The 13,139-nt window shown below is 43.3% G+C and overlaps 1 protein-coding gene across 1 annotated transcript in view; it reads right to left on the bottom strand.

Moving 5' to 3' along the window:
• The window catches only part of LOC116987267 (protein NipSnap homolog 1-like), a 50,575-nt gene that overhangs the window by 22,818 nt on the left and 14,618 nt on the right, over positions 1 to 13,139 (bottom strand). The window contains exons 5-6 of the mRNA XM_033043154.1: positions 9,293 to 9,363; positions 2,359 to 2,499 (exon numbers count right to left, since the gene is read on the bottom strand). Coding sequence (XP_032899045.1) covers positions 2,359 to 2,499; positions 9,293 to 9,363 — 212 coding nt within the window. The remainder of the gene's footprint in view (positions 1 to 2,358; positions 2,500 to 9,292; positions 9,364 to 13,139) is intronic.

Consider the following 13,139-nt stretch of genomic DNA (forward strand, 5'->3'; position numbering starts at 1 on the left):
TCAGGGAAAGGTATTGGCTTTAAGCTTCATTACACTGGAACCCATGTTAAAAATCTCTACATGGGCATGACGATTTATGTAAAGAAAAATTACGAGGATGTTGCCAGGACTAGAGGGTCTGAGCTCTTGGCAGAGGTTGAGTAGGCTGGGTCTCTATTCCTTGGAGTGCATGAGGATGAGGGTGATCTTATAGAGGTGTACAATATCATGAGAGGAATAGATAGGGTAGATGCACAAAGTCTCTTGCCCACAGTAGGTGAATCGAGGACCAAAGGACATGTTTAATGTGGGAAGTTTAAGGGGAAAAGATTTAATGGGAATCTGAGGGGTAACTTTTCACACAAAGGGTGGTGGGTGTATGGAACAACTGCCAGAGGACTCCCAATATTTAAGAAGCAGTTAGACAGGTACATGGATAGGACCGATTTGGAGGGATATGGACCAAATGCTGGCAGGTGGAACTAGTGTAGCTGGGACATGATGACTGGTGTAGGCAAGTTGGGCCGAAGGACCTGTTTCCACACAGTATCACTCTACGACTCTATGAGCTAACACGAGTCGTGGAATTAAATGCTCTGTCTTGTCATATGAATCGAATATATTCTGTTATATATATACCAATTTTATTTTTTACAAAATCTAGGAATGCAAATCACTTATTGATATTGGGTTATTATTGTCATGTGTGCAATAATAGTATACAGAGGAAAACTTTGTTTGCGTGCTACCTAATTCTGCTCCTAGAACTTATGAGCCTCCGCTATTTCTGTAGAATGTGCAAAGCGAACTTAATCAGCTGAAGAGTGGTTTCTGAAAAGGTGGGAACTTCAAGATAAAGTAACAAATGCATTCAGTTTCTCAAAGTCCTGAATAAAACGCACACATTTCTGCCCCTTCGGATTGTCTGAGCAAAGTGGAAGATGAATTTTTTTGTTTGCAGATTTTGTGTTATGAGTTTCAATGAGTTATGAGTTTTTGGTTATAATGACATATTTAAAAATATTTTTAATGCCCTTTGCATCACAAATTATTTCCAATGTGAATCTATTCCTGGGAATATCATCAGTTTAAGAAGGAACTGCAGATGCTGGAAAATCGAAGGTAGACAAAAGTGCTGGAGAAACTCAGCGGGTGCAGCAGCATCTATGGAGCGAAGGAAATAGGCAACGTTTCGGGCCGAAACCCTTCTTCAGACTGTAAATATTATCAGCAGGTTGTTTGTCAAGTCCCACCATACACTGAGCCCTCAGCGTGTATTTCTTACCCACATATAATGTATCCCCAAGTCTCAAGAGTGATTTCACAATTCATTATCTACACAAAGTCCTTCCTTCTCCACTGCTGTTCGGATTTCCTTCAGGAGATATGTTTTGTTTTCATTTATCGAACCGCTGGGAAGACACTATTAAAAATCAGTGACCAAAGGAAGTTTATTTCCAAGAATGGGATTGAAAGGACAGTGGGAAAGTTCAGTAGAGTAGCCCAAAAAGGCAATGAGCTATCCTTAATCATCCTCACAGACAGGACAGCAGAGGTAACGAATATACCGTCATTCAAAAGTTATATTAGAAGGCGTATAAAAAAGGTGTTACGATATGATAGGTTTATTTATCCCAGGAGGAAAATTGATCTAATGACATTGCAATTGTATTCAATGGAGAATATCTGGATAGAACATAGAACAGTGCAGTACAGGAATAGGTCCTATGTCCCATAATACCTATGCCCAACATGATGCCAAGTTAATGTTATCTTCTCTGCTTATACATTGTCCATATCCCTCTATTCCTAGCATAACCATGTGACTATCTAAAAGCCTTTAAAATGTCTCATTGTAATTGCCTTCACCACCATCCCTGGCAATGCATTCCAGGCATCCACCACGGTCTGTGTAATAAAATATGCCCTGTACATCTCCTGTAAACTTGCCCCCCCCTCACCTTGAAGCCAAGCCCTCCAGTCTTTGTCACCCTGAGAAAAAGATTCTGACTGTCCACCCTCTAAAATGTTATATACTTATATCACATCTCCCTTCACCCTCTGACGTTCCAGAGAAAACAATCCAGGGATAGTTCCAGCAAAATTACCCCTTGCTTTTACAGGCATTTCCTTGTGTTCAGTGGATTTGCTTACTTGCATGTTGGGAATTTCCTTAGACCTGCTCCTATCTTACCACAAACATTTGGTGGTTGGAAACTCTATTCATGAAATCTAAAGAAATTCATTCAAGTTCAAGCCACTCAAACCACGGGACATTTGGCAGTCCCTGAATTAGCCGATCATTCCCACGCCTTTGAAAACTACTGTACATTATTCTGAGAAACTAGACAAAAAGAAAATGTCTGTAGAGCAAGCTACCTTTAAATAGTATGTCCTGAGCTCATAAATATTAGGTCCTGGTCGGGCTTGTGGTTCATTCCAGAAACTGAACTCCAAGAGTATTTGATTCTTCCGTGCCAGCAACATCGCGCTCCTTTCCCTTCGGAATTCCAGGTATTCCTGAAAGAATGGGAAAATATCAATGCAGGATTAGCTATGGTTAAGCGCCAATAGCGTTTTATTGTCACATGTCCCAGACAGAACAATGAAATTGGTTTCTGTACCTGGACTTTCAGAAAGTATTTGATATGGTCCCACATAGGAGATTAGTGGGCAAAATTAGAGCACATGGTATTGGGGGTAGGGTACTGACACGGATAGAGATGGGTTGGCAGACAAGAAACAAAGAGTAGAGATTAACGGGTCCCTTTCGGAATGGCAGGCAGTGACTAGTGAGATACCGCAAGGCTCGGTGCTGGGACCGCAGCTATTAACTATATACATCAATGATATAGATGAAGGGATTCAAAGTAACAATAGCAAAATTGCAGATGACACAAAGCTGGGTGGCAGTATGAACTGTGAGGACAATGCTATGAGGATGCAGGGTGACTTGGGCAGGTTGGGTGAGTGGGCGGATGCATGGCAGATGCAGTTTAATGTGGATAAATGTGAGGTTATTCACATTGGTGGTAAAAAGGGGAGAAGGGGAAGTACAAAGAGATCTGGGTGTCCTTGTTCATCACTCACTGAAAGTAAGCATGCAGGTACAACAGGCAGTGAAGAAAGCTAATGGCATGTTGGCCTTCATAACGACAGGAGTTGAGTATCGGAGCAAAGAGGTCCTTCTGCTATTGTACAGGGCCCTAGTGAGACCATACCTGGAGTATTGTGTGCAGTTTTGGTCTCCAAATTTGAGGAAGGACATTCTTGCTATTGAGGGTGTGCAGCGTAGGTTCGCGAGGTTAATTCCCGGGATGGCGGGACGGTCATATGTTGATAGAATGACGCGGCTGGGTTTGTATTCTCTGAAATTTAGAGGGATGAGAGGGTATCTTATTGAAACATATAAGATTATTGAGGGATTCGACACGCTAGAGGCAGGAAACATGTTCCCGATGTTGGGGGAATCCAGAACCAGGGGCCACAGTTTAGGAATAAGGGGGAAGCCATTTAGAACAGAGATGAGGGAAATCTTTTTTCCCCAGAGAGTTGTGAATTTGTGGAATTCTCTGCCTCAGAAGGCAGTGGAGGCCAATTCTCTGGATGGTTTCAAGAGAGAGTTAGATAGAGCTCTTAAAGATAGCAGAGTCAGGGGACATGGTGAGAAGGCAGGAACGGGGTACTGAATGTGGATGGTCGGCCATGATCACAGTGAATGGCTTGAAGGGCTGAATGGCCAGTCCTGCACTTATTGTCTATAAATTCCATAATAGTGCAAAAAGACAAAACCAATGCCACAAGTCTATGTGTAGGAAGGAACGACAGATGCTGGTTTAAATCGAAGGTAGACACAAAATGCTGGAGTAACTCAGCGGGACGGGCAGCATCTCTGGAGAGAAGGAATGGGTGACGTTTCGGGTCGAGACCCTTCTTCAAAAGCTGTCTCGACCTGAAACGTCACCCATTCCCATCTCCCCAGACATGCTGCCTGTCCCGCTGAGCTACTCCAGCTTTTTGTGTCTATCTTCGCCCCCAAGTCTCTGTAGTTCAGAGCTTATTTGGAGGTTGTAGTCTAATGGCCGTAGGTGAGAAGTTGTTCCTGACAGTTTTCAGGCTTTTGTCCGAGTGGGATTTTATTTAACTTGGGGGCATAGATTAAAAAACAAAGGGGTCTCCTCTATATATAACAGAGATGAGGAGGGATTTCGTCTTTCAGTTGATGGCTTCTTCCCCACAGCCATCAGGCTATTAAACACAACGAATAAGCTATGAGATCTGAACTGCAAAAGACTATATTATTATTTGTTATTTGCACCATATTTGCTATTTATTGAACTTTTTCTTTTTTCCCCTCGTTACATACTATGTTTACATATTCACATATTCTGTTGTGCTGCAGCAAGAAAGAATTTCATTTTCCCGTTCGGGACATATGACAATAAAACACTCTTGACTCTAGACTTGACTTGGTGCATCTTTGATATTCGTGGGCCAGGGAGCAGTGTGGTGGGTTGGTAGTCATTGAATATTTCAGGGTGGAATCTGACAGACACTTAAACTACTTTAGGAATTGGGAGACAATGAAACAAGGGTGTTGAGAGCAGGATTAGTCCTGGTTTAGTCCTGATCTTTTTACATGATGAAGTGGGCTTGAGGGGGCAAGGAGCCTTGCTTCTGCCCCTCCTTCATATGCTTCCCATGTAATACTTTAATACCACTAATAACATCTGAAAACACATTAAAGCAAAACGAACATGTTTTGATATGCGGACCACTGCTAAAACATAGGAAACATACCAGGTATATAGTATGCTTTCCTTCATTGGTCAGGGCATTGCGTAAAAGATTCAGGAAGTCATGGCGTAGCTTTATAGGACTTTGGTTAGTCTGCATTTGGAGTATTATGTGTAGTTCTGGTCGTCCCATTACAGGATGCACGTGGAGGCTTGGATAAGAGTGCAGAGGAGGTTTGCGGGAAAGATGCCTAAATTAGAGGGTGTTAGGTACAGGGAGAGGCTGGACAGACTTGAATTATTTTTTCGGGAATGCCAGAGATCGCGGGGACACCTGATAAAAGTATGTATGGTTATGAGAGGCATAGGTAGGGTATAATGTCGGAACTTATTTCCTAGGAAGAAATATCAAATACTCGAGGGCATAGGATTAAGCTGAAAGATGCAAAGTTTAATGGAAATGTGCGGGACAGGTTTTATAATTTACATAAATGGTGGAACACACTGCCAGGTGTAATGATGGAGGCAGATACCATAGTGGTATTTAAGTGCCTTTTGGATAAGGACATGGATATGCAGGGAATAGTGAAGGTAGACATGAAAATCGAGTGATATGGATGATGTGCAGGCAGATACAGGTTGGTCTTGGCATCATATTCAGAACAGACTTTGTGGGCAGAGGATCCTGTTCCTGTCCTGTACGCTATGTTTTATCTCACTTGCACGAAGCAAGCACTCACAAAACACCATCGTAAAACCAGATGTTAGTGGAGGACCAATAAAAGGGACTGAAGAAATCTTCGGTTGGGTGGAGTTTCAGGAGAATAGCGATGGAGATGATAAGATACTGAGGGATGAGGGACAATGTTCTCATGTTAAGGCCAATCTGCAACTGTGCTGACTGTGGTAAGAGGTATCAGAAACAAAGAAGGATCTGGGCTTGCCGTGGGTAACATGCAGTTAAGGCCACTGATTTGTCTCTTGGGATCCAATACAAGTTCAGAAAGACAACGTTATATCAAGGAACCAAGATTCACCTTTTAGTTTAGTTGAGAGATACAGCGCAGAAATAAGCCCTACGGCCCAACGAAACCGCGCCGATCAGCGATCCCCGCACATTAACACTAACCTACACACACTAGGGACAATTTTACATTTATACCAAGCCAATTAACCTACAAACCTGTACGTCTTTGGAATGTAATTTACTCTGTGACAGAATTACAGAAAGAGTATTGGATAAATGTTCTAATAGCTAGAAGGTCTGAAGAGACGAGTGATGAAATGCTTGAATCCAGTGTGCTTTTGTTGTCATAGAGGTGCCAGTACACGATTAATGGACATATTAATAAATATGAAGCCAGAAAGTTAAATAATGTTTCACATTTTAGAGGTGCCAGCAAGCCATATCAATGCACAGTCACAAAACGGCACTGCTTGAATCTAATAGTGATAACTTCTGTGTTAACGCAGGTGTCAGATGGGGGTTAATAATGATGAGATGAAAACAGACACCCAGATGGCTTTGATGTGGGATCTGGTGCTCAGTTTAGAGATAAACCGGCTCTGCTGGGATAAGCCTGAACGGGGTTTGCAATCCTAGGTTAGGGTGCGGACTCACTTAAACTGGGACATGGCTTCGGTCTGGCCGAGACTAACATTGGTGAAGTTTATCCACAACTTGATACTGGACAAGCAGTCGAACAATATAGTGGCTGTAGAGTTAAGGGTTGTGATGCAGAGACAGGGTTGGAAGTCAGACTATGCCACATGCTCTGGGACTTCCATTCCTTGTGTTTGTGTACATTGCTCATTGGGGACTTGTGGCCTGATTTAATATATATCTCGTTCCCTCTCCCTCCCATTAGTTTTAGTTTTAGAGATAAAGAGTGGAAACAGGCCCTTCGGCCCACCTGTTCCGCGCCGACCTGCAATCCCCACAAGTTAACACTAACCTTCACACTGGGGACATTTTTTGCATTTTCCAAGCCAATTTACCTACATACCTGTACGTCTTTGGAGTGTGGGAGGAAACCGAAGATTTCGGGGAAACCTTCGCCGGTCACGAGGAGAACGAACAAACTCCCTACAGACAGCACCTGTAGTCGGGATCGAACCCGGGTCTCTGATGCTGCAAGCGCTGTAAGGCAGCGACTCTACTGCTGCGCCACCGTGCCGCTATTTCTTACTGTTTGTTCAATTCTGCATCTCTCCCTCTTCTGATTACATCACTTCTCCCACCTTATCCCTTAACCCAGTGCTGATCGGTATACCATATCATCACAGAAAAAGCCACTGCATGAAACTAATAGTGCTGGTGAATGTAGTAACATGGGGTTTAGAAGGAATTAACAACGATGAGATGATCAGTTGGCCTTGATGTGACGTCTGAATTTCAGTTTAGAGATAAGCTGGAATAAGCCTGAATGGGGTTTGCAATCCAGAACTAGGGTGAGATATCAGTTTAAGTGAAACGCAGCTTCAGTCCGGCCAATACTAATATGGGTGAAGTTTATCCACAACTTGATACTGGACAAGCAGTTGAACAATACAGTGGCTATAGAGTTAAGGGTTGCATTGCAGAGACAAGGTTAGATGGCTGAAAAAAAATGAGAGTGGGATTAGGCTATTTGTGGTGGCACAATGATGTTAAAAGGGTCACAAATGCAAACTGCAGGCATTCATGTATTTAAAATAAAAAGCCATAATAAAATAATTCTCAGCAGGAGATATACGTACTGCATTGAGTCAGCGTACCTGTTACTTTGTGAAATTTCTCGTAAACTTTTCAATGTTTGGGATTTTTATGGCCTTCTCAAGCACCTTGGGACCAGGCCCATCTACCAGACTCCACTGAACTGACTGTAGCCCCACCTCACCACACCCAACTTTCATTACTGTTTCCACCCCGAACATTGATCTCACTGCCGACCTCCCCATTCCAATCCCAGCCTGGACAAAGAGATACATGCCACATACTCTGGGAATTTTATGCTTCCCTACACTGCTCATTAGCAACCAGGGACTCAATCTAATATATCCCTCCCTCTCCCATTCTTCCCACAGCCTGTTCTACATCTACACCTCTTCCTCTTCTGACTACAGCAATCCAACCCTCTCATCTTCTAACCCAGTGCTATGTTTGTCCTCAAAAAGGTGCCAGAACGCACAATAATTGAACAAAGACATTAATAAACATTAACGTCACTCGGGTGTGGTGGGGGGGGGAGACAGTAGCCAGTTCGGTGGAGTCCGATGGATGGGCCGGGTCCCAAGATACTTGAGATAGGCCTTGTAAATCCAAAACATTCAAAGGTTTACAAGAAATACAACAAAGTAACAGGTATGCCGTCTCAATGCAGTAAATTCAACAAGGATGGAAAACAAAATAATGCCGATTAACATTTTAATAAGTGAAGGTACACCATCGTGGCGTGAACCGTCACGAGAAAAGGAGCACTGCCCTAACCCCTCCTCACTGGTCCGTCCCCCAAACTTTCTCCACCCATTTTCCCCTCTCTTAAATATTGCCAAACCTACATTGGTTGAGCAGTTCCTTGACAACCACCATTAAGTCACAATTAATTATGATCAATTATTTTTAAATCACAGCAATCCCATTAATAAAACGCTGCTTTATCATACACTGTGAAATAGCATTGCTGCAACATTTTATTAAATGTGTTAATAGTGAACAGAGCAAATAATGAAACTGGAGTCTGCAGACTCAGTAGATGACTGGTTTAAATTCTGGAATTTCCTTTCCATTTTTCTTGTGGGTCAATGTCACAACTTGTTTCTCAAACTTCTATGAGTTGGAAGCAATCCATAAGCATTTGGAAACTTGTATACAACTTGGGCAAGAACAGGCTCAGCAGGAAAGGGACATGGAATTGAACAAAGGCACTTGGAGTTGATATAACGGAGATAGATGGGAGTACATGCCTAGCCATGCCTTAAGAGCGAGCACTTTAATAATAACACCTCGTGTATGATGACTGACAGCCTGAAATTTGTTTAATAATTTTTAACTTTGCATTTGCATGTCCTACAGACAAGTGGCGGCACAGTGGCGCAGCGGTAGTCGCTGCCTTACAGCGCTTGCAGCACCAGAGACCTGGGTTCGACCCCGACTACGGATGCTGTCTGTACGGAGTTTGTACGTTCTGCCAGTGACCACGTGGGTTTTCTCCGAGATCTTCGATTTTCTCACACACTCCAAAGACGTACAGGTTTGTAGGTTGATTAGCTTGGTATAAGTGTAAATTGTCCCTGGTACGTGTAGGATAGTGTTAACGTGCGGGGATCGCTGATCAGTGTGGGCTCGGTGAGCCGAAAGGCTTGTTTCTGCGCTGTATCTCTAAACTAAGCTAAGAAAATAGGATACCAGGTGAGTTCACAATTTGCATATTTGGCTTTTTCCATTTTTCATCCCAACATCTAATCAATTACTTTTGTTTTGCTTATTTGATAAAACATAGGCACTTACGACAAACTAAAGTCAGATGTGTGTTAATGTCAACTCTAAATGTAATCCTTTCAGGCATGATAATTGAAAGATTTCTTTCATTTATTACCTTATTTTGTTTTAGCTTCTCCATTGCATCTGTCATAGCAGGATAACCACCAGAAAACCTCCACAAATGCACTGTCCAAAATGAAAAGATGACAGAATTGCAGAGCGCACAAAAACCGTAATTTTGCACGAATGACAGAATTCATATATTTTCAGTGATACATTTATAAGCCACAGTCATTTTGGTCCCATGACAATTCTGATATTTTATTCAGGTCAATACAGGTACACTGCCGATTTTCCGGCACCTTTGGTTCCAGAGCCTTATCGTATTTTCCATTTTGCCGGACCAACAGAGGTCACGTATTAATCATTCACCAATACACCACTGACCCACTAATTATACACCTCCGGTGTCACTGAAGCACCATGGAATGCCAGAAACTTTAATAAAGAATTAACAAATAAGTAAACAACTAACTCTTTCAGGACAGAGGCACACGACCTGAACGAGCATGCGTCATGAGCTACACTCTCGAAGTTTTGCCCGGATTATGGGAGGTGCCAGACCTTTAGTTCCCTGAATATCGGTGATGGGTCTGTGCAATGTAAAAGCCAAGAAAGTGCTGATGTTGGAAATTTGAAATGAAGACAGAAAGAAGTTAAGTCAGGCAGCATCTGTAGAGATAAACAGCATAAGATGTCAGGTCTCCGAGCTGTTTTTCTCTCCACAGATGAATGATGTTTCAATTTGACACAAGGTAACCTCCACTGCACACAATCAGCACCAGGGAACAAACTGCTTGAAAATATGTAAGGAAGGTACAGAGTGATCATGTATAAATACTGCCGGCTCAAGCAATTCTTCATCTTTGCTTGTTAGCAGTAAACTCGCACAAGGGTAAGGTGGACTCTAGTGGATAGGTCTTCCCTCCCAGGTTACAAAAGGCCAACTTATGGACAGCCAAACACAGGAACAAGCACGGGATATCAGAGTGATGGATCTGCTGCCTACTCTGGGCAGCTTCTGCAGGGTAGGAATGGGGGCATTTCCATGAGCCTTCTCTCCCCAACCCGTCACACCACCATCCCTCTTAACCTCCCCCCCACCAAAATAAAAACTGGGCGCTGGGTCAAGCTGGGGGAGATGAGCAGACTCACTCGCTTTCAATAAGGCCGTCTGACATCCACTCTGCCTTTGCATGCTCACAGATGTTTCTGCTCACTTACGACTTACAAAGAGTTTAAACTGCTAAATGTTCTCAGGTACTAAACCCTGTCGTAATATAGGAACTTGCTGTGCAGACTCTGCATATCCGATTCCATGGAGATTATTGCAACCAAACAGCTGGAGCTGAGCACAGCTGGGGCCTGTTTCTGTGCTGTATGACTGAGTCCAGTCAAGACCAAGGCACCAATGGGTTTGCAAGGCAGAGAAATGCAGCTGTGTTTGAAGATGCCATATTAGGTGGTCAGACAGGTGTAACTGTGGCTATGGTTACAAGACCGTAAGACATAGGAACAGAATTAGGCCAATCGGCCCAATGAGTCTACTTTAGTTTAGTTTAGTTTAGAGATACGGCGCGGAAGCAGGCCCTTCGGCCCACTGGGTCCGTGCCGACTAGCGATCCCCACACATTAACACTATCCTACACCCACGGGGGACAATTTTGACATTTACCAAGCTAATTAACCTACAAACCTGTATGTCTTTGGAGTGTGGGAGGAAACCGAAGATCTCTTGAGAAAACCCATGCATGTCAGTGGCAGAACATACAAACTCCGTACAAACAGCACCCGTAGTCAGGATCAAACTCGGGTCTCCGGCGCTGTTTTCGCATAAGGCAGCAACTCTACCGCTGTGCCACCGTGACACCCCTAGTCATACTCTGCAATTTAATCATAGTTAATTTATTTTTTCCTCTCATCCCCATTCTTCTGCCATCTCCCCGTAACCTCTGACACCTATACTAATCTAGCACCTATCAATCTTCGCTTCCTAATGTCTTGGCCTCCACCACCGTCTGTGGCAATGAATCTCACAGGTTCATCATCCCCTGACTCATGAAATTCCTCCTCATCTCCATTCTACAGATATGTCCATTTATTCTGAGGCTGTGCCCTCTGGTTCTAGAATCGCTCATTGTTGAAACATTCCTGGGAATGACTGTGAATGGGACTCTCTGATTCTAGACTCTCACAATATCATGACTTCTGCATGGTGTGCTGATGTCCAGGTACCAGGGCAAAGTACATCATTGTGAAGGCTCAGAGCTAGAAGTTTTGACGCACATTGGCAACAACATCAAAGGCGGCAGGAACTAAGGAGAACATTTAAAAGGAGGATGCTGAGCATAATCATCTCTGGCATACTCTTAAAGCCACACAGCAGCAAGAGTAGAGAAAGGAAGATGATAATCAGTGCGTCAGATAAATCTGAAAATGCTGGAAACACTTAGCAGGTTAGGCAGCATCTGTGGAGAGTGAAACAGTTAATATTTCACACCAGGGACCGTCTTCATCAGAACAGGTGCAGGATCTGCTGAATGTTTCAAACATTTTGATGAGAATTTGGGCCAGGAGCAGTTGAACCATTTCATTGATCTATTAATACGACTGTGAGTAAGTTCCTTGCAGGAGGTTCACCAGTGTGATTGGGGATGATGCAATCTGAATTACTAGGGGTATGTGATCTACAATATAGAAGTGAAAGATGAATATGTTGGATGGCAATAGGGAAGAAAGTAGTTTTGTCTAGTTTAGCTTAGTTTAGATACAGCATAGAAACGGGCCCTCCTGCCCATTGAGTCCCCACCAACCATCACCTGTTCACACTGGTTCCATGTTATCCCATATTCTATGTTATCCCACTTCCGCATCCACTCCCAACACATTTACGGAAATGTACAGAGGCCAGATGTTGGAGAAAACCAGAGGACCCAGAGGAAGCTCATGTTGTTTCAGGGAGAACGTGCAAACTTCACACAGACAGCATCCGAGGTCAGGATTGAACCTGGGTCTCTGGCGCTGAGAGGCAGCAGCTCTGCCAGCTGCACCCCTGTGTCACCCATAGTACCAGAAGTAGTAACATATCACATTGAAGCACTACACAGATACTGTATTGATGCAAGTGTACAAGGCGGGGCGAATTATGTTGGTGAATTATACGACAAATGTGGGAATACAATGGGGTAGCACTAACAGAAATATGGTTTTCAAAATGGTGACAACTGAGTGCTTAATGTACACGGATGTCAAGCGATCAGAAAAGAAAATAGAGAAGGGAGGTGCGGTGATAACATTGTTTAGAGATAACACTGCTGTGATGGGAATAGAGAATATATGAGAAGGTAAGGCCAGAATCAATTTGGTTAGAGTCAGAGGGCTCCAATAGTTTGGGTTAAATTATACAGACACTCAAATAGTGGGAATGACATAAAGAAGCAAATCTGAAGGGAAATTGCAAGTCTGTGCAGGAAGGAACTACAGATGCAGGTTTAAACCGAAGATAGACACAATAAGCTGGAGTAACTCAGTGGGACCGGTAAGAAATGCTGCCTGTCCCGCTGAGTTACTCCAGCTTTTTATGTCTATCTTACAGGTCAGTGCAATATCTTTCAAGAGAATACTATAAATACTTTGTTCTCCAAACCAAATGTTAATTGGGATAACGTTAGAGTAAAGAGAATGGAAAAGAACACATTGCTGGGAAATGTTCAGTAGATATTTATTTTAGGGGAATGTTCTTGATCCCAGGAAGGAGATGTTGCTGGACTGAGGGCAAGGGAACCAAGACGGTGGTAAAGACGGTAAATGGCGCACTTGGCTCCATCAGTTGGGGCATCGAGTATAAAGAGTCGGGTAGCCATGCTGGAGCTGTTAGGGCTCATTTGGAGAACTGTGGGCAG

Source organism: Amblyraja radiata, chromosome 25 (assembly GCF_010909765.2).
Source record: "Amblyraja radiata isolate CabotCenter1 chromosome 25, sAmbRad1.1.pri, whole genome shotgun sequence".
Lineage (NCBI taxonomy): Eukaryota > Metazoa > Chordata > Chondrichthyes > Rajiformes > Rajidae > Amblyraja > Amblyraja radiata.